Raw genomic sequence first — 19,954 nt, 5'->3', positions numbered from 1 at the left:
GCTCACGAAGCCGTACAAACGACACTAACTGGGCTATCTTTTCCCTGTTCCTGCAGTCTCCTATTTGTAGAGACACTTGGATTTTTTTTTCCTCTTGTGAGAAATCTCTGGTAGAAGCAGGTTGAGTGCTTTGCTCTGAAGGCAATGAGGTTTTTACTCCCTCTAATCTCTCCTGAGAGCGAGCTCCAGCACGGTGGGCCAGCTGCCAAGAAAGCTATCTGCTCTGCTCCAGAGCCCTGTTCTGGTACATGGCAGTCGCATCGCTCCTGAAAATCGTGGCTTTGTCAGGGAGTCACGAAGAAGAGGTCTCTTGGGGAGCTGGGACCTGTCCCACAAAGAGCTCTGGCAATTTAGATGAGCTCTCGGAAGCTGTGTTGCTATTTACAGAGGAACCAGTGGTGAGAGCAGAGCTGGGGTTTATGTGTGGTTAGGGACCTGTGGTGTTTAACGACTGGGGCACTGCGTTTTGAGCTCATCTCAGAGTCTGTAGGACTGGTAATTCTTTCTACTACAATGCTTTGCAGCTGTCAAGCATGGCAGCGAACAAGCATTAACTCACATCAGGGTGTGTTGCAGGCTTGTAGTCAAGTTTTATCAGAGAAAGGCTTGAGCATCGCTGTCCGAACATCCCCCAGCAGTCCTGTTCCTCTTTGTGGCTGTGGTCTCACGTCTCATCACCAACCCCAACTACAGCCAGCATCTAGAACTGGAGATGTTTGGGTGTTCCCAAAGGGCGTTTTGTTCTCTACTTGTGTCTCCTTCATGTTTTCGTGATATGGACGCTGAATGTTCATTTACTTTTTAGTAAATTGGCACTTTTTTCATCCAGCTTTTCTCTCGTAAGTGCAAGTTGACCTCTTGTCATAGCGATGTGCATGGGTTTGTGCTCTGGGTAGGTTTTCTTTGGCAAACCCAGTTCTATGTTCACGTAAATGCAAAAGAGTGGGGACTGAAAACAGGTGAAATGCACCGGGCTCTCAGACTCACCCACAAATTGTAGCGAACAGCTCTTCAGGCGACAAGTTACTTTCAGGCAGCGTTATGCAGTGTTCTGACAGCATAATCTCTGTCCGTGAATATGGTGAGGGGGAAGAAGATCAGATCCAAATCTGTTGATTTGAAAAAAGTACTTCTTTCCCTGGGAGTTAGAGAAAGCTGACTATTCAGAGGAAGTTAAAAAGTATTTTCAGGTTATTTTCTGCAGCATGTTCTCTCTGAAAAGCTCGAAGCAGATCTTGAGGTAGGGACGAAAAATCCCAGCTTTCAAGCAGAGAAATGGAATTTCTTGCCCCAAATCACCTAGTTAATCTGCGAGAAGAGGTAGGAGCGGCACCAACACCTCCTGAGCTGTACTGAGAGCAGTTCTCTTCCTCGATCCTCCCACTACGTGCAGCTACTGTGTCATAAACTCTCGGAGGTGGGGGGCTGACAATGCCGCGGTGCCTGCTCGGGGACTGGCACAGCCTAGTTGGTCCCTCGATGGTTTTGTAATAAACACGCTTAATTGAAGGGAACGGAAGAGCTCAGCTCAGGCTCGTGTGGCTCGGCGGGCGGAACAACCCCTTCCTTAGCGATGCAGCCGAGCTCTCCTTGTGTTCGGCACTGACCCTCGTCTCGGGGGCTCTGCTGGGTTGCTGTTTCTTGTTAGTGAAACAAGTTTGATGGTCTCAGACCCTTCCTTGCTAGTAAATGGTTTCAACTTCAAAACAAAGTGCAGTTAGTTTGGCAGGAGAGTCCCTGGGCTGACCTAAAACTGAATTACAGCTGACCCTGAGACAGTGAGGCCCCTCCAGGTCAGGGACAAGGGCATTGTCAGGACACTGGGAGCTTGCACTGTAATTAGCAGCAAAGGTATCAAATACCTCTGTTTCCAGCATTCCTGCCCTTAAAGCAACACAAGCAAAAAATCCCCAAATTTCTCCTATTGCAGCCTCGCTTAAAAAAAAAAAAAAGAAAAAAAAAAAGGAGGTAAGGCTGAACAAACTTTCATCGATTTGCCTTTTCTCTGTTCTGCAGTAAATCTCTCCCCATCTTGATTCTCCTCCCACAACCCCTCGTTCCCCCAGCATCTGGGAATGAATTTACCAGACATTACATTGCTTGCAGGGCTCCAGAATGACCAACAAACTTGAGCACATTCTGTCTGACTAGCAGGAGTGTGTAAGAGGAGCTTTCCCACTTCAAAAATTTGCTTGGCTCCAGAGCTGCTTTCCCAGCAAATGTCTCTTCTGTCCCCAGCTTTCTTCAAACACCACAGAGGCTTTTTTTAGGTTCACCCTCCAAAATGTGATTTGCTTCAAGTATGTTTTATAAGTTGTAACAGGAATGCGACAATAGGAAAATATTTGTACTAGCTTTCTTGGTGTCTAGCTGAGTGCTGCAGAGCAGGAGACAGGGTGCTGCTGCGGCTGAAAACGCAGAAGGTAAGGATTATCTGAACGTCCTGCTCTCAACCTAGTCCCGTTTGCCAAGAATGTTTACTGCATCTCCAGCTTTTTGACTCAAATGCTCAAAAACGACGGGAACTTCTGAAAAACTGGGCCTTATTGCCTCACTGTTTCCATCCATCGCAAGTGGGCAGCTTCCAAATCCCCAGGGTGTCTGAAGCAGCAAACTTGGTGATCTCCAGAGGGGAAATGCTGGAGCAGGACAGGACACACTGAACAGGGCTTCCAAAAACACCCATGTAATCAGATTACAAGTCTGGTGAGTCAGGATTTCATAAGCCTGACTATGAACCTACTGTTTCCAGTGGAACTCGTGAGATTCCCCTTCTCTGGAGTCTCCAGAGCTGCCCCAGTCGTTCGTTCAAACGTGAGAGCAGAATCTGTTCGCTGATCAGTCTGCAACATGGCAGGTAGATGGAATTAAATATTAAATGTAAAACATATAATTAGATTTATTTTTTTCTAGGAGCTTTAAGATTTGATAGTGGTGTTCCCCGTTTTGATACGTGTGTCTGACAGACTTGGAATGGCAGAGGTTACGGTTTCATTCCTATTTCTGGTAAAGGAAGGGTTCCGATACCTATTGTGTACCTCCACCATGAGAGAGGTTTCCCACTGCTCCCCTCATCCCCCCGGTTTTGGCAGTGTCTCCACGTTGCCCACGTCCCAGCTTTGTGCTGAGGAATGTCCCGGGCGGCTGTGGGGTCGGCCACCAGCCGGCTGGGAGCTCTGAGGGGTGCAGTGGTGGAATCTGCTCCGGGTGGGAAAGGGGTCGGTGCCTCGGGTTGCTTCAGCTTGTGGATCGCCTGGGTGTGAGGCGGGTGGGAGAGGGCTGTCTGGAGCAAAAAAAAGAAAATGGCATAAGGACCCGAATGTAGCAAAATCAGCCTTGAGGGAAATCCAGAGCAGGCAAAGGCGTGAAAAGATAAATGCTTAAAGGCTGTGAAAATTGAGCAGAAGATACAAGGGCAAGAACAGACAAGTAGCGGCAGGAGCAAAATATTTCCCACTAGGTTATGAGCGGTGCGGAACCGGGGCTTGTCTTCAGTTAGAGGTCAGCTCGCTGGTCTGCGGGCAGGGGGAATCGCTGTGTCCCGAGACCAAGGGGCAGCTTTTGAGCCTCTTTCAGCTCTAAACATATTTAAAAGCTGGTGTAGGTTGCTGTGACTGGAGTCTCTAGCAACAGTCCCCTCGTTTCACGTTCCCTCGCCTGAAAGGATCAGCGGCCCGTAAGCCTGAGTGAAGACGGTGTGCCCTGGGGGGCAGATAAAACCCGAGGATACCACTCCTGGCCCCGGAGCATCTGTTCTGGGCGTGCTGCTATGGAAAGACAGGAGTTCCCCTCCGCACAGCACCCGCTGGGGCAGTTTGTGCCTCGCTCAGTGAGGTCCTCGTCGAGTATTCTTCTATGGCAAGTGGGAGGATGACCAGAGAGGATAAGTGCAGCCGGACCCTTGCGGTCTCCCTTGTGCCTCCCTGCCCGGTTCAGCAGGAAGGCAGCTCGGGCAGGAATTACGCGCGCAAAGCAGCTAAGCTGCTCCTGCAGTCTGAAGATGGGAGCTTTGCCCGGGAAGACACTGGTGTCCGTCTTGATTAGGCTGCGATGCCTGATGCGAGTCATGTGGCAAGTGCAAACAAAATACCTTGGCAAAACCTTGAGGAACCAGGACAGGCTGAGCTGCTTAAGGAGATTTACAGTGTGTATTTCTGTCCCGTACACTTGCCTTGGTCTGAACCTTTCCTGCCTCAGGAGCTCCAGCACATACCTGGGATTTTAAAGAAGCTCTTTCCTGTTCGTTCCCCAAATAATCTGTAAACCTTCTAAATTTTGCGCTGTTAAGTTTCAACAGCGTAGTTCCAGTTGCTTTACGCCACCGTAGTACCAGAATGCTATAAAGATGTCTTCTGGGAAGTGCTGTTGGGATTTGTGGAGCAAAGGTCCCGTCAGCTTAGATTAGAAAATAAGTCTTGAAGAAATGGGAGAGTTAAAAGCCAGCGCGAGTGTTAGAGCAGAAGCAGGAAATTGATTATGTCCTGAAAGAGCGGGGATGGAGAAACAGCTTCTGCTTGCTCAGCTCCTGCTCCTGTGTTGAGCCAGAAGTTCTCCGCTTGCTCCTGTAAATGCCTTTTTCTTCTGGTGCTGCTCTGGGGCAGTGCCAGCACCCAGGTTTTCTGCCTCCTGCGAGCAGCTCAGTGGAGGATCCAGCCGTCCTTCCCCTTCCCCTGTTCCCTTGGGCTCTGCTGTCTTTAAGGCAGACCTTAGAGGTCCTTGCCGTGGTGCTGACTTCAGCCCCAGATAAATAATTCACACGTGTGGCAGACCTGCAGAGGATGCACAGAGGGACCGATCCCGCAGCATCGCTGGGCCCTGCCCGAGGAGCTGCTTTGCAGGCTGGGCTGCAGGGTGCCAGCTCTGCCGCTGGGGAGGCACTGGAAAAGCTCTCCGGGGTGGTTTTTCACTGGGACACGGGATTTTGCTTTCGTACAGAACTTCGACGCTTCCTTTATGTTAATGCAGAAGCCCGTTTTGTCTGAGATACCTGGCAGCCCTTGCACTGGCTGGTGCTCTTAAACCTGACCCAGACCTTTTTCTGTTAATGACGTTTTATCCAGCCTGATCCCAGACCTTCCCTGCAGCCCCGGTGGTGTTTGATGCAGCCCAGCCCCATGCTGTACTGTGCCTTGCCCGACACGTGCCTGCAGACCACATCCTCTAAATTTCTCCTTGTTCTTCCTCTGAAACTGAGGATTAAAAGCAGTGCCAAGATGTCACCTCTCTGCGATAAGCAGATTAGTATAACAAAATAATAAAATATATACATAACAAAATATAACCTCATCACCAAACTGATGTTTGCTTAATTTGTCCTTAAAAATGTTCATGGATGGGGCTTCTTCAGCCTTCCTGGTTGACCTCTTCCATCTTCAGCCATCCTTATAGTTGTAGGTTTGTCAGGATACCTGAGACCTTTGTCTCCTCCTGTGTTGTGAGCTGATCGTCCTTTCCCCAGCGAGCACAAGGAACAGTTTAATCAACGTCTCTTCACAACAGATCTGGTGGATTTCTTTTGCACGCGTCCTCCTCTCCTTCCTCTGAGTGGAGAGATGGGTCCCTCCCTGTCACCACCCCATGGGAAGCTCCGAAATTCCTGCGAGGAAGGGAAGAGCAGAGGCAGTGCTCTGCTCCTGGGTGGGGAAGAGCCTGGTAGGAGCGGGCTGGTGCTCTGGGAAGGTCCCCTCTGCTCGGGTTGATGGAGGGAGGGCCAGGCAGGGGTTAGGTAGGAGCAAGGACGGAGCGGAAAGCAGAGACTGATGAAATCAGCGACAACCGGTAACTGAGAGATGGGTGGGAGGGATGGTGATGCTCGGGGCACGTTTGAGGAGAAAAGCTCCGTTTTTCAAACTTGCTGTTGTTTTCCGTCACTTTCTACGTAACTTTTGGAGTGCTGCATTGAGAGAAGATTGATGGGAAGTGGAGGTGTTTGCAGCCCACCTTCGGGGAGGGGAGCCCTCCGTGCTGCAGAGAGCTGGCACCCGCACCTGGTCAGGGGGGCAGCTCCGCGGTTGGTGGCTGAACAGTCAGTCGGTGCTTCCTCCCTCGCTCGCTGCCTCGCTGCAGACAGGGTCGTGTAGAGCAGTCACCACGGAGGGGTTGTTGGGGCTTGTGGAGAAGGAAGCAGCAGGAAGGGCTCTGATTTTTCCCGTGCCCATCGTTTCCAGGACAGCAAGTGGAAGCCTGTGGTGTCCTGCTGTCCTTCAGAGACCTCTCCTCTTTTGCTGTTTTATGCTGCATCCCTGTTCACTGTGCTACAAGCTCTCTCGCTTCCTTTCTTCTCTCTCTGAGAGAGCCAAATTATGTTTTATTTTCCCTTCCGTGCAGATGAAGTTCAAGTGTCTGAAGCTCCAATCCTTCTTACTGTATTGTGGTAATTGGGGTCGTCTCCCCTTCTCTTCTCCCTCCCTCCTTTCTTCCAGTTATCCCTGTTGTGTTTATTTACTCTTCATACTTCCCTTTATTCACCCACACATATACTTCTCCTCTCTTTTGTCTTGCATGCAGCCCTGTTCCTCTCCTGTGTTCTTTCCCACCTTCCTGTTTGTTGTTCTGCACCACGTATCTTATTTTCTTGCTCCGTGAGGTTTCTTAGCCAAGAAATCCTTGGTGCCTTTAGCCATTCCTCTCTGCCTCTTGCTGCATGTGTCCTTCCCCCAACATGAATGGAGCCGAAATACTTTGAGTTCTCTAAGTAGTTCTCCATGAACACGCCTGACTCTTGCCCCAAGCCGGTTCCCTTTGAGGCAGACGCGGTGGCTGCCCGTGCACAGGGAAGTTTTGCCATCAGCCTTTCCAGAGGGCCAGCATCACTCCGCAGCACAGGAGCTCTACAGGAAGGCGCTGCCAGCCTGGCATTGCCCCCAGGCCGCCGGCGGGGCTGCAGCTAATGTCTTCCAGGTTTGCTTGTTCAGCATCGTAACGCAAATATTACAAAAATGATTTGGATTCCAATTCAAGTTTGTTTATTAACTGTCCAAGCGAAATGAAAAACAAAACTTCTCAAAGTACCTGACTGCCAAAAGCTCCTGGCTCCTGGACAGAGACAGGTCTCCAGGACTTGATCTCTCCTTAAGCCGTGTATGACGGAGTAAAAGAGGCCGCCGCTGCCCTGCCCCTCCCCTAACCTCCACGTTTTGGAGCCTCCCTCTTTCCATGAATAACTCCAGTGTCTGCCACTGGTGCTGGGCAGAGCTTTGCCAATCATCGTCTGCAGCAGGAAGTGGACATGATTTTGATAGTGTCACTCTACCACACACGAGACACTGAATAGCAGCAAGAAAACTGAGCAGTTTTGTTAATCTCGCTGGTGTTTGGCAACCTCTCAGCAGCAGCCACAGAGGCACTACAGCTGTCTGTCTGCAGCCCCAGGAACACAATGCTGCATTATTTTATATTTGGAGATCATCTTTCCAATCATAAGGTCTGGAATGTTTTATATATTTACTTCTCCGGGAGGAAAGCTTCCTACTGTCACTAATCAACAGATTTTTTCAGGACTTGCTGTCTTGCGTGTTAGAGAGAGAAATGCAATGATGCTACCAAAGCGCTTTGGGGTCCTAAGGTGGAAATACAAAGTATTACATGTATGTTTTGGAAAGGGCCTTGGAATAAGTTACGTGGTACAGCGTACCATCTTCCCTGGTGATGCACGTCCAACCACAGCCTCCATCCAAACCCTCCTGAAGACTCATGCTTTTTCCTCTTGTGTTCACAGATGTTAACTCACATTGATCCCGTTCTCCCTTCTCCAATATTATTTCGGTGAAGAAGAGACTAAAAGAAGAAGCCTAATGCAACAAATATATATGATGAAGCGTTTTAATGCTGTGTCTCTCAGACGGCTTTACTTTATCTGTCTTGTAGATAATACGCATTTAAAATTTAAAAACAATGCACTGGTAGTAAACAAAGGGGTGTTGTCCTTTTGCATGCCCAACACTGATCTCCTGTTTCTTAGCATGCCTAACACTGATCTCTTGTTTCTTTTATTTTTTTCCCTTTCTTGTGTTTAATTAGCATTACTACTCTGCCTAAGTTGGACGATCAATGGAGCATGAAAGCTGTGCTAGGTGACTTGCAAAACATTAGCTCCCCATTTGGAGTATTTGCCATCCAAATCAGAGCAGGTGCCAGGAGGCAGCGCAGCAGCAGTGGGTTTGGGCAGCATGGCAGGCAGCGGCAGTGGCTCTCCAGTGGCCCAGCTATAGCCCATTTTTGGGGGGATGTACAAGGGGAGATGGCAGAGATGCTGCCTCAGCACCGCTGCTGCCAGCCGTGGTGCCACCTCGGTGTGTTGTTTCTGTTTCTCTTCCGCAGCAGCCCAGCTGCCTCTCGAGGCACCTCCACCCAGCGCGGTGATTTCAGCCCTGTGGAATGAGTGGGTTATTGCGGAAGCAGCTCAGCCTGGGCTGGTGGGAGCCGGGGCTGCTCTGTGGCCACGACTGGGATGCTGCACAGCTCAGTCCCTAGGGGTGGCTGCCAAGCCTCTTTTTGTGAGCGTGTTGCTGCGCCCAGGTACAGGGCCAGGAGATGGGACAGTGTCACCGACCTAGTGTGGGAAGTGGAGTGGGTGAACGGGGGTTTGGAGAGCTAACAGAGGGGATGTATTTAACTCATGGTTGCACCAGGGGCTCTGGGATGAGCCCAGGTTATGAAAGATGCTACTAGGTGGTGTTACTAAAGCAAGGTGTCCTGGCTCCTGTCCAGGAGGGAGACGAGGTGTGTTGGCACATGAAGTGATCGTGGAAGAAAGGTCAGCTGAGGCAGGTGCTGACCTGAGAGCCGTTTGGTGCCTTGTGTGGGGCAGTAATGGAAGGTACAGGGAAGGCACGTGCTGGAGGGAGCGGAGCTGGAGATGCGCATGGAGAATATTTGGCAGCATCGTGGCCCTTGCTAGAAGCCCACAGCCCGAGACCCTGCGATACCCCTCTGTCTTGAGACGGGCTCGCAGCACCAACCAGCAGAGGTTTTGTGTGCTGCTGTGCTCCGATGTGCCACGGATGCCAGCACGTGCCCCGTCTCAGGGCGATGCCCTGTGCAACCAGCAGAGAGGCTCCAGCTCGCCTCGCTGTAGACTTGCAGGCGACAACCCGCGTTTCACTTGCTCCTCGCTGAGCTCCTCTAGCCACCCATGCCGGGTTGCCCAAGAGCTGAGCCGAAAGCGCACGAACCTGCTCTCGAAGCCACCGGCACGGGGATGAACCCCGAGCCAGCGGCGAGAGGCTTGGCACGAGCCTGTTCGTTCGCAGGAGCGAGGGATCTGCTGGGTGACTTGGGGGCCGCCGCGCCGCCGCCCACGGAGGGCCGAGGAGGGCGCAGGCTGGGGTCTGCGTGCCCACGCTTCGGTGCTGCCAGCGGGTCCTTTTCAGGCCGCGGCAGGGGCTGGGCACTGCCCCCATCCTGCCGCCCGCGGGGGCCCGGGAAGGAGCCGCGGGGGCTGCCCGGTGCCCGCGGCCCCGCCGGGAGACCCGAGGGCGGCCGCCGCCCCCCGGGGGGGTCCCACCGCGGCAGCCCAGGCCCGGCCCGATCCCCCCCGCTGCCCGCTCGGGGGGGCTCCGAGCAGCCCGGCCCGGCGGCGTCCTCGCCCGGGGGCGGCCCCGCGGCCTTTGTCCGGGGCCCCGCCGCAGGTGGCGGGGACAAAGCGGGGCCGGGGGCCGCTCGGGGCCGCCCCGCTCCCCCCGGTGCGCTCCGGGCGCGGCTCCCGGCGCTCGGCCCCGGCGCCGCCGGCGGGTTTTATGCGTGCGGAGCCCGGCGGGGGTGGGAGGAGCCGGGCAGGTTGTGCCCGCCGGGCCCTCCTCCCTCGCTCCCTCCCCGCCCGGCGGAGAGGGGTCGGGGGAGGGGGCAGCATGGCCTGTCCGTCCGGCCCCTTTTCCAGCGCTCATCTGCCCCGGGAGTGCGGCGCCGCTCCTCGCAGGGAGAAGAGGTCCGAATGGAGACAGACGGCAGCCAGCCCGGCCTCGCCTCCCCGGACTCCCCGCACGACCCCTGGTACCGGCGCGGCGGCCGCTGCCGCCCCCCCCCCCCCCCTTTAACCCCCCCCTCCCCTTTAACCGCCCCCCCCAAGCTCCCGGTCCCGGTGCCGATCGCGGCCGCCTCCTCCCCCCGGGCCGGGCCGGGCCGGGCAGGCGCGGCGGCGGCGGCGGCGGCGGTGCCAACATGGCCGATCCGCGCCCTCCCCTCCCCGCCCGGCCCCGCCGCCGCCACCCCCGCGGGGCTCGGCGGCCCCCCGGCGCGGCCCCGCTCACGGCTGTCCCCGTTCCTCCCGCAGCAAAATGTTCATCGGGGGCCTGAGCTGGCAGACCACGCAAGGTGAGCGCCCGGCGGCCCCGCACCTGCCGCCGGTGCCCGGTGGGGGCCGGGGGGGGCGGCGGGGCCGGGGTTGGGGTCGGGGGGGCGGCGGCGGCGGCGGGGCCGCGCCGGGACACCCACGGTGGGCGCTGTGCTTGCAGAGGGTTTGCGGGAGTACTTCAGCCAGTTCGGCGAGGTGAAGGAGTGCCTGGTGATGCGGGACCCGCTGACAAAGAGATCCAGGTGAGGAGGCCGGGCCCGCTCCTCCCTTCGCCCCCGCCGCGGCCCGGCCGCCACTTTAACCAACTTTCTCTCTTCTCTCCGCATCCCCTCTCCTGCCCGGGCTGCGGGGCTCAGGGGCTTCGGGTTCGTCACGTTCATGGACCAGGCTGGCGTCGACAAGGTTCTGGCCCAATCCAGACATGAACTGGACTCCAAGACGGTGAGATGACTTCTCTCATCTCAGGGGTGCATTTGCCGGCGGAGCTCGGCTGTGCTCAGAGCAGCCATCGATTGCGGTGTTTGATTTCCAGTTAGAGGTTGTAAACTATCGATTACTGATAAAGATTGATCGGCCCCTTCTCCACCTCACTTATCAGCTGGTAGCGTAGCTGCTGCCCGAGCTCCGGGCTCGCTATTGACCGCTGACCCAATGTCCGGGCATCGATCCGCGGATCCCGGCGGCGGTCGTCCTCCTGCCCGCCGATCGCAAGGCCCCTCCGCGCAGCCACCGCGGCCCCCTGCCACGCCGGGACACCTGAGCGCGTCTGGGGGCGAGGATTCGCGCCGGGGGACGGCCGTGCGGGTGCTCGGGGAGAGGGGGAGCCGCCCCTCGTGCTCCCCGGGGGTGCCGTGCCCCCGGCGCTGCTCCCTCCTCGCAGCCTCCGAGGCCCCGCTTCCTGCGGCCGCGGCGGCCTGTGCTTGCCCCTCGGCAGGGAGCCTTCGGTCCTCGCGCCCCACGGCTTTCCCCAGGCGAAGTTTTGGTAACGGTCGCGGAGGTTCAGGACTTTATTGTCTCCGAGCGTGGCCAGCGCCCGCCCATGTGGGCCACCGGCGGCCTCTCGGAGCAGCGGCCGTGGCTCCGGCTCTCTGCTTGAGAGCCCCCCCGGGAGGGTGCGCGGGGAGATTTCGGCGGCTCCCAGGGCCGGAGGCGGATGGTACCCGGTCCTGCCTCGCAAATCTGTGGCGCTCGGGAGATGTGCGGGCTCGGTTTTGGGGGGGTGGGGGTGAGAGGTGTCTGAGTGGGAGGTCCCTGCTCTGCAGTTTTGGTGACTTCCCTTCCCCTGGATTCCTTTTCCGCGTTGCTGCCCCGGGGGTGAAGGTGAGGGTAGGGCTGGGGAGCGGCAGGGGCTGCGAGGGGCTGACATGGCGAACGGCGACGACGTTCCTGTTCCGGGCATGGGTGGCCGAGGAGTCCAAACGCACAACTTTATTTCCAGCGCGTGGCTCGGGCATCCTCGCCTTTATCTCGGCAGAACGGAGGGGGTGGGAGAGCAAGACCCCCTTTCTGCGGGTTTACGGCGCGAGTTGCAGCGAGATCTGTGTCTGTTCCTGTTTAACCGCCTGGATCGCTCCCTTTGATGTGCACAGGTCCTTCCTCCCCCTGGGAGCTCGGGGTTAAACCTCTCCCAGCCTTCCTGGCCAGGCCTGGGTCCCCAGGACCCCAAACCTCCTCCTTTGGGAGGGATGTAAAGGGAGTTTTGCTCTGGGGCAGGGTTACGACAAAGTATTTTGAGGAGGACCCAGGTTTTTCTTTTTTTTCTTTTTTTTTTTTTTTCCCCCTCTTTCTGTTTTGCTAGCCTGTGTAAACACGGTGTCTGATCAGCCAGTCCCGTCAGCAGCCCGCGGGCTGGCGTGGACCCCTCTTGGAAAGGCAAGCGGTGGGTGGCAGCGATCCTGACGGTGCTTGGGGCCGGGAGCGAGGTGAAATCCTGGGTCTCCATTCTTCTCTGAACCACCGCTGCCTCCGCAACGCTGCTCCGTGGCCCACGAGGGCAGGGAAGGGAGAAGAAGGGAAGGGAAAAGAAGGGAAGGGAAGGGGTGGGTGGGTGCTGCAGGAACAGACGGCCTGGTGGCAGAGGGCGCGTGGGGACCAGCCGGCCATTGAAATTCCCGGCCGCATCTGCTCCGCTCGCCCTGCCGGCGCCGCAGAGAGCATGGGGGCTGTTTCGCCAGGGTCCTTCCTTTGTTAGGAACTTTGATCCTCTTCCCCGTCCTTTTTGGTTTTTATCGCTGGTTGGTTTTCAGCCGGGTCAGGTGTTTTGGGGTATTTTGCCCGGTAATTGCCAGGTGAGAGGTTGGTGCTGCATGGAGCCTCCATGCGCCTTTTCCCTGCTGAGCTGGAACTGCTGCGAGTCACGGGTTAAATGACACAAACTCATCTGAATCCTAATTTAGGGTTTTGAGAAACTTTGGAGGAAAAGGCCCGGTGTCCTGAAAGGGCAGCCTTCTCTCGAGGCTCGGTGTCTCCTGGTAAACAACACTTGATCGATGGTGTCTGCCCAACTTGTTGCTTCATTGTTTTCCAATTCTTCCTACCCTAACGAGCACTGTTGGCCTGATTCTCCGGGGAAAGCTTGTGCTTTTGAGACTTTTCTTTGTCTGTAAGCTAGATAGCAGCAGCCCACGGGGTTATTTATGGAAATGCTTGATATGAGAATTGGCTTGGCAGTCTCAAGGTAAAAGATTTGCGTGACTTTGTAAAGCTGCAGCTGGCCTCTGCCTTGAGCTTCTTCTTTCTGTCTGGGGGAAGAGCAGGCTTGGTGGTGCTGGGTCACTCGCTCGTTTCTTTGTTGCCGTTCCTGACTTTTTGCTGGGTTTGTCTTTTGTGGTGGAGAGCGTGGCTCTGGGGGCAGCGCTGGCTGATGGAGGGAGGGCAGCCGTGGAGGTGCGATGAAGGAACGAACCCAGCCGTCAGGTTTCGTGGGTCCTGCCCTGCCCTGGCCCTGCTTTGGGGCACCGATGCCAGCCAGGTTCGCGCAGGAGGTGCAGGATGGTAGCTGGTGGCATGGAGAGCGTTACTGAGGAGCCCCCCGTGCACCTGCACCGGCAGGTGCCCCACATCAGGGGGATTCCTCGTCCCTACAGCCTCGTGGGGTGAAGTGAAAGCGGTTTGTGCTCGGCTGACTTCCACTTGCCATAGCCTGATAAAGGGTTTTTTTGTTTCTTTTTTTTTTTGGATACAATCGGAGCAGTTCTGAATGCTCTTACTCTCAGCAGATTTCTATCTAGGTTTGTAAAAAGGATCCGTGACGTCAGTGGGTGACACTGAAACACAACTCCTCTGGGGCTGTTTGTTTTAACACCAGAAACGAGGGGGAAAAAGGTACCGGTGCTTTTGCTTTAATTAGAAAGCCTCCTGCCACCGAGGAGCAGTCCACTTTTAGTAACTTGAGGCCGGCACTGAACTCGCTCTCCTCCGCGTGTTCCCAGGGCTGCCCCTTCAGCCGCTCGCCCGGGCCTCCCTCTACCTGCAACAATAGCTGCTTGTGCAGAAGAATTCGTGCAGCGACTGCCTGCTCCCTCCAGCCAGGAGGACGCGTTATCTCTGCCCAGTTGCTCACACTCAGGGTAATGAGAAAATGAGGCCGAGCTTAGCATTGCTGAGTGTGAAAGCATCTTCTTGGCAGGAGCTGAATGACACTGGCTGAGAAGTAAAAGACAGTAGATTATTGTTTTTGCTTATTATCTGCCATCAACCTCCTGCTCTCCTGCTGTCCCCCTGTCCTCAAAATTCGCCGTGGGTGCCTGCGCTGGCCGGGAAGCGGCAGGGCGTGCGTGCGTGCGTGCGGGGAGAGGGGGCGCGGCTCAGATACCCCAGAGAGGCACCCAGAGGGTCCTCTGATCTGCCTGCTCGCAGCCTGGGGAGGGAGGCTTATTTTTGAGTTTATTTGTGCTCTTCACTTTTGCCTCTGTTTGCTTAGGTGCCGAGTTTATTTATGTTGCAGGCCGTGAGTCAGGACGGAGGTGGGGAAGGCAGGGAGAGGAGCTGGTGGAAGGGCCCGGGGAGGCCGAGCTCCGGGGCTGCGTGACGAGTGAAAGGGCGCGGGACGGGAGGGCGGCCAGGCTGCAAGGCTGAACAAAGCAGCGGGAGGCGGTCGAGAAACACAGCTTCCTTTTGGGCTGGTGGGACGATGCTCTGGGCTGCCCTCCCAGCTGCACGCCCGGCCAGGCGCGGGGACGAGCCAGCCCTGCTTGTACCGCGGGTCTCCTTAAGCTGATTTGTAGGTCTGGATCATCCCCGCCGTGATGTAACTTCACCGGAGTTGCTGTAAAAATAGGCGATAAAGAAAGAGGTGGAGGCAGAGGAGGAGCGCGGGCTCCATGGGCGCTGGGCGTGCGGCTGCGTTCGCGTCGCCCCGGCTTCGTGGTGGCGGTGGGAGGCCGACGCAGCGCGCGCTCGGCCGCGCTGACCCCAGCAGGACACACGGCACCTGGATGGCGGCAGGTCCGTGCGGCGGCTGAGCAGGCACAAAGGAGGGCTCAGCGCGCCGAGGGGAGGCACGGCTTCATTGTGCGCGCTGCAGCCCGCGGGAGAGGGGCGGCACGCTGCCCCGCGGCCACAGCCCCTGCGCTTCTGCCACGGGAGGCTCTGGGCTCCTGGGTTTATTCTGTACCCTCCTGGCGGCTCTTTTGTTGCCTTGCCCTCTGTTGCGGGGTGAAATGTGTTTGGCTTCTCGCGCGCCGCCTCTTTTCCGTCCTGTTACTAACCAGGTGAGCTCTGTGCTTGGAGGTAGAGTGAAAGGGAGAGCAAAAAGGCAAAAGGAAGCGCTTTTAGCGTGACGCCGGCGATGCGGGGCACCCGGGGGCAGGCCGGGCGGGAGGGTGCAGCCCAGCCCGTTAATCCCGGCACGTGACGGGCTCCGGGTGCCGCCTGGCCAGCGCTCAGCCCGAGCCGGACCGCTGCATGCTGGGACTTGTAGTCTCCGTGGATTGCACCTTACCGAGCGGGGGAAGATGTCTGCGGCCTGCTTCGTTTTGTGCTCCTCAGGTAGATGCTCTGGGTTTTTAGCAAGGTGTGCCACGTGGGCAGAGACGGCCGTGCGCACGGAGGAAATCCTGCGTTTGTAAAGAGGCAGCAAAAGCGTGCTCACCTCTCCTTTCCAACGTCTCTTTCAGATTGACCCGAAGGTAGCGTTCCCCCGCCGAGCACAGCCCAAGGTAGGTACTGCGGCGGCCCTCAGCCCTCCGATGGGGCGAGTCGTGGCGGTGAGGTTCTGTCCCCTGCGCGAGGTTGCCAGCGCGTGTGGCGGAGTCGCTCCCTGGGGTTTGCTCAGGACTCGTGTGGGGCATGATCTGAGCCGGCTGTCAGGCGTGCAGTGCAGCGCTGGGGGGTTGCGGTGCTGGAGGAACCAGCAGGCCCCTTGGTTGTACTTCAGGGTGCAAAGGTTAGAAGCGCTGAGATGCACTCTGCGCAGGGGGAGCCTCGGCCGTCTGAGGTGGCAGGCAGTGTCCTGAAGCTGCAGGAGACACAGAACAGCTCCATGCTGTGATACACGAGGAGAGAAGGGTGTGTGTGTGTGTGCGCGCACATCTGTGTGTGAACAAGTGTATGGCAGGGACGGGGTAAAGGATTTAAAGGATTTCATTTTGTGAAATGCCCTTGTGTGCTTCGGCACAGGCAAAGGTAGAAGGTGTTGGACCTTAGCTGCGAGAGGCACTGGTGTTGAAGTGAGCAGTTGCAGGGGCTCTGTCCAGGTGTGCAGCCAGACTTTCAACCGAGGAGCCACCAGCCGGCTGGAGACTGCTTTTAGGCTTTGGGTGTCCCGTCAGGTTTGCTCTTGGGTGGGAGTTTTAAAGTTCGTTATCTTGATTCCAAGTGCTGTCACGGGAGGAGGAGCTGGAGGGAGGCACAGAGGGAAGCGGAGGCTGGTGCTGGGAGGGAAGTAAGGGGGGTCAGGCCCTGAGAACAATCGGTGAGCAGGTATCCCGAGTAACTGGAGCCAGGAAGCACATGGTAGGAATTGGGTTAATTCCATTAAGCAGTTTGGTGACAGAAGGTGCTTTAGTGTTAGAACGGGCTGCTCTCCAAGGCAGGGAATTGCTGCGGATTAGCCCCATGCTCCTTGGGGTAATTAGGACCATGTGTTCCTCTGAGAGCAGGGGTGTAGCCAAGCAGCGAAGGGGAGGATGCAGCTGGAGAGCCAGTTCAAAGGACGTCGGCGTGCCTCTGCCTGGCAGCAGCGGCCCCTCTCAGGGCAGTTCGCTTCTTCCCTTGTCCCAGTGGCACGAGTGAGAAGTGGCAGAGGGGTCTTTGCCTCCTTGCAAAGGCAAAGCAGGATCTAACTGGGACTCGTCCGGGCTCCTTTTAAGTGAGTGGGGAGCGGGTGCACGATGGGCCTTACTCCATGCGAGACCGGATGCTGTGCCGTTTGCGAGACAGGATGGCAAAGCCCGGGGAGCCTGCCTGTGCTGGCCCCGGGGGAAGCAGAGCAGACTTCTTCGGGGGAAGGCTGGGGAAGCAACACCCCGCTTCTCGGGGTCTGGGGGCACCACGGGAGCGGCAGCGGCTCGGCGAAGGCTGGAGCCTGCTGTCCGAGGAGGAGGTGTCGGTGAGCTGGTGTGCGCGTGGAGGGAGATGCCGTGGGACCGCGCCGAGGGTGCTGCGGCAGGGCTGGAGCTCGGCTGCCGCAAAGGGGCAGCCGCTTGCTGGCAGCAGAGGGTGAGCTCGTGGCCTTTTGAGCCCCGTTCTCCGCTTTGCTCTCGGTTTATTTGGTGAATTCCTGTCCTTCCCTTTTCCAGATGGTGACCCGAACGAAGAAGATATTTGTGGGTGGTCTGTCAGTGAACACTACTGTGGAGGATGTGAAACAGTACTTTGAGCAGTTTGGGAAGGTAAGTCTCTCGAGTGGCGTCGGATCAAAGCTGTTGCTTCTGGGGCGAACGGGAGTTTTCTGAACTTTTTTGGAGGTGGGATTAGGAGCCTGCGAGGCTTTTGTATGGGGTTAAATAAATCGAAGGTCGGTTACAGAGGTTGGGTAGCTGTAATGTCTTTGTAGCGGACTTAGCCCTGTGTTGGTTTGAAACAAAGAGCTTGTGCTTGTTTCTGGAGTCTCTGGGACCTGGGCTATGGGAAATGGTTTTCCATTTTTCCCTATCCAGAGGGCTGTTGGGCATTTTGGTCCCACAGACTTGCAGTTTGTTCAAATGCTGAAGGAAGGAGTGTAGACACTCTTAACAGGGCTGCTGCAGCATCAAACCCGTGGTTTTTGGCCTGTTTCTAATTCCAAGCCTTGTGATTGATATTTCTGTGATCCTTCATTAAATATAAGCCTTTTGGTCCCGAAAGTTCTCCTGCTGAGTCTTGGGCAGGTGCTGATGTTGGTTTTGGATGTTGGGAGAAAATCTGGCATGTTGGCTGTCCCTTGTGTTGGCCTGGGTCTTCTGTGCCGGCTGGTGGCTCGGGGGAGAGTAGGCTTCTGTGGATTGAAGTTGTTTGTGCCCCTGCTCCGTGACAGCCAGGTGTGCAAATCACTGGTCGCAACGGAGCTGGAGGATGGAGGAGGCTCAGTCTTGGCCCTTCGGCTGCATCAGGAGGCTGTGGGCCTCCTCAGGAGCAACAGTATTAGACTGGAGGATCTAATTTTAATGAAGTTAGGAACTGGTGGAGATCATTGTAGCCAAATACTGAATGTGGTCGCTTCTGAAGCAGGGCGCTGTGTCTAGTTCACTGTTGCTCAGTGGTGTTGTGCGCTTCTTAGCTCTTTGGGGCAGGAAGAGTTGGAAACAGTAGCTGTTGGGGTCTTCCCACCTGGCCAGGGTGGCAGAGCGCGGTTTGCTGCGTGATAATCTGGCCAGGATGTTGCTGCTAGCATCCTGGATGTGGCACGAAGTACCACAGGAGCTGTGAAGAGTGTGAGGGATGAAGGCTTTAGTATTCGTTTTCTTCTGAAAGATGGTGCAAAAGGGTGATGCTACTTTAAGGAACGTTAGCAGGTGAAAAGGAGGGGAGCTTTGAAATCAGTTTTGCCAGATCATTGGAGCTTTCGGGTAGAAAATTTGGAACGAGTGCTTGTTGAGTACCTCTGCTCAGTTTCAAAAGTCAAATCTGTGTGTGCCTGGGGTGCTGTCATGACTGCAAGATGAGACTTCTTTCTGTTTCTGTTTAGCCCTAAGAGAGTGATAATGGCAAAAGTCATCACAAATCCTCGTGTCTGAGAGTCATAAGCTCTGTGTGGTTTTTATTTTCTGTTGGAAATAACCAAACTCTGTTTTGTCTCTGGGAGCTTTTACATGGTGTCACTGAAGGGCTCCACGAAAGGTGGTGTTGTCCATGTGTCTGTGTCTGAAGGCTGTCAGCAGCATGTGTTTCTGTGCTTCTACTGCTGGATGGGTTCGATAGGAAGCTGAAATGTCTTGGGGGTAATCCCCTTTTAACCTGAACTGTACCCTTGTTAATGTGAAGCAGAAACATGTCATGTAGTACTCGGTTTACAACCAGTTACGATCTTGTTGCTCCAGTTTGAGAAGTACTTTCCAGTTCTTTTAGAGTGTTAATCCTGTTATATTCCTCTTGTTTAACGGTCTTGTGTTGACGGTCTTGACCTTGCACCAGGAGACTGGCAAGGAGCGGTTGTGTCAGATTGTTTTCGTAGGACTGGGCAGAAGGGAGAGTTCTGCACAGCTCAGTGCATTCATTGCCCAAGAGCCAGCATCCCGGCCGACATCCGGCGCTCAAAGTCTGCGTTAGGTCGATGCAGCTGGCCTCTCGGCTCTCGGGAGTTTCCATGGGGAGAGGTCAGGGCTGGTCACATTGATCCTCTGGTTTTGGGGCTGTTTTCTGACTCATCGGGCCGTTTCAGCTGAGCAGAGGCTCCTCAGAGCTCTAACGCGAAGCATGCTCCCTGGCCTTTAACCATCTTCCAGGCCAAGCCTCAAATAATTCATCGAAGGCCAGGAAAACTGTTCCCTGAGAAATTCCCTGCAGTTGGTAGTTCTGTGTGGCTGACCGGGGGATCGGTGGGAGCACACATTGCAGAGGAAAGCCTCTGTGGCCATCAGCGCTGGGGTTCTGAGCTCTGAATGTGCTTCTGTGGTTTCTAGGGCTAAGAAAAGCCTGTTGCCCACAATTTCAGATGTGAGTCATTCTTACGGAGAGCATGACTTTGGTTCACAGGCTCTTTGTTATGATACTCGGGGCCTCCTAGATTTCAGAGGTTTCCTAGGATCCCTTCTTCAGAGGTACGCTTGGCACCTGATTTTGTGGTCTTCCATCTCCTTAATTTATGGCATCTTTAAGCGAGAGGTGAGCTTCAGTCAGGTGAGCCTCATGGTGGAAAGCCTCTGTTGTGTAAACAGAAATGTTGTCTAAGTCACTTGGGACAGTACGTCTTCTGGAGTCGGATTGGGATTGGCTGGAAAAGAATTGTTAAGGACGCCCTTCTTGGAGGACGCGCCCTCCAAGGAAAAGGCTTTGTCTCTGTGCCCCCTTCTTCTGAGCAACTAGTTTTACCAGGATCTGGCAGGGACAAAAATCATTCTTCTTTCCTCCTGCCTGTTCAGGAAGCTGTGGGAACAGCCATGGTTAGACCCTAGAGAGGAAGGAGAGGGGAGCACAAGTCACGCTGTCCTGATTGCTCAGTGTCGAGCTACCAGGCTCCTGGCTGTGCTCTTTAGTCAACCTTTGTGAATCCAAAGGCAGGCTCAGTTTGGATCTCAGCTTCGG

General features: G+C 55.7%; 1 protein-coding gene across 2 annotated transcripts in view; it reads left to right on the top strand.

Annotated features, from left to right (window-relative positions):
• Positions 1–9,752: 9,752 nt before the first annotated feature.
• MSI1 (musashi RNA binding protein 1) overlaps positions 9,753–19,954 on the top strand; it is a 30,123-nt gene continuing 19,921 nt past the window's right edge. The window contains exons 1-6 of one of the 2 annotated variants that reach the window (XM_040576594.1): positions 9,753–9,990; positions 10,271–10,311; positions 10,452–10,533; positions 10,648–10,732; positions 15,409–15,450; positions 17,032–17,124. In XM_040576594.1, coding sequence (XP_040432528.1) covers positions 9,932–9,990; positions 10,271–10,311; positions 10,452–10,533; positions 10,648–10,732; positions 15,409–15,450; positions 17,032–17,124 — 402 coding nt within the window. In that variant the 5' untranslated portion in view covers positions 9,753–9,931. The remainder of the gene's footprint in view (positions 9,991–10,270; positions 10,312–10,451; positions 10,534–10,647; positions 10,733–15,408; positions 15,451–17,031; positions 17,125–19,954) is intronic. The other variant, XM_040576595.1, reaches the window with a different exon arrangement.

Source organism: Cygnus olor, chromosome 17 (genome assembly GCF_009769625.2).
Source record: "Cygnus olor isolate bCygOlo1 chromosome 17, bCygOlo1.pri.v2, whole genome shotgun sequence".
NCBI lineage: Eukaryota > Metazoa > Chordata > Aves > Anseriformes > Anatidae > Cygnus > Cygnus olor.
Note: the sequence above shows the minus strand (reverse complement) of the source record. Positions and strands in the feature narration are given on the sequence as shown.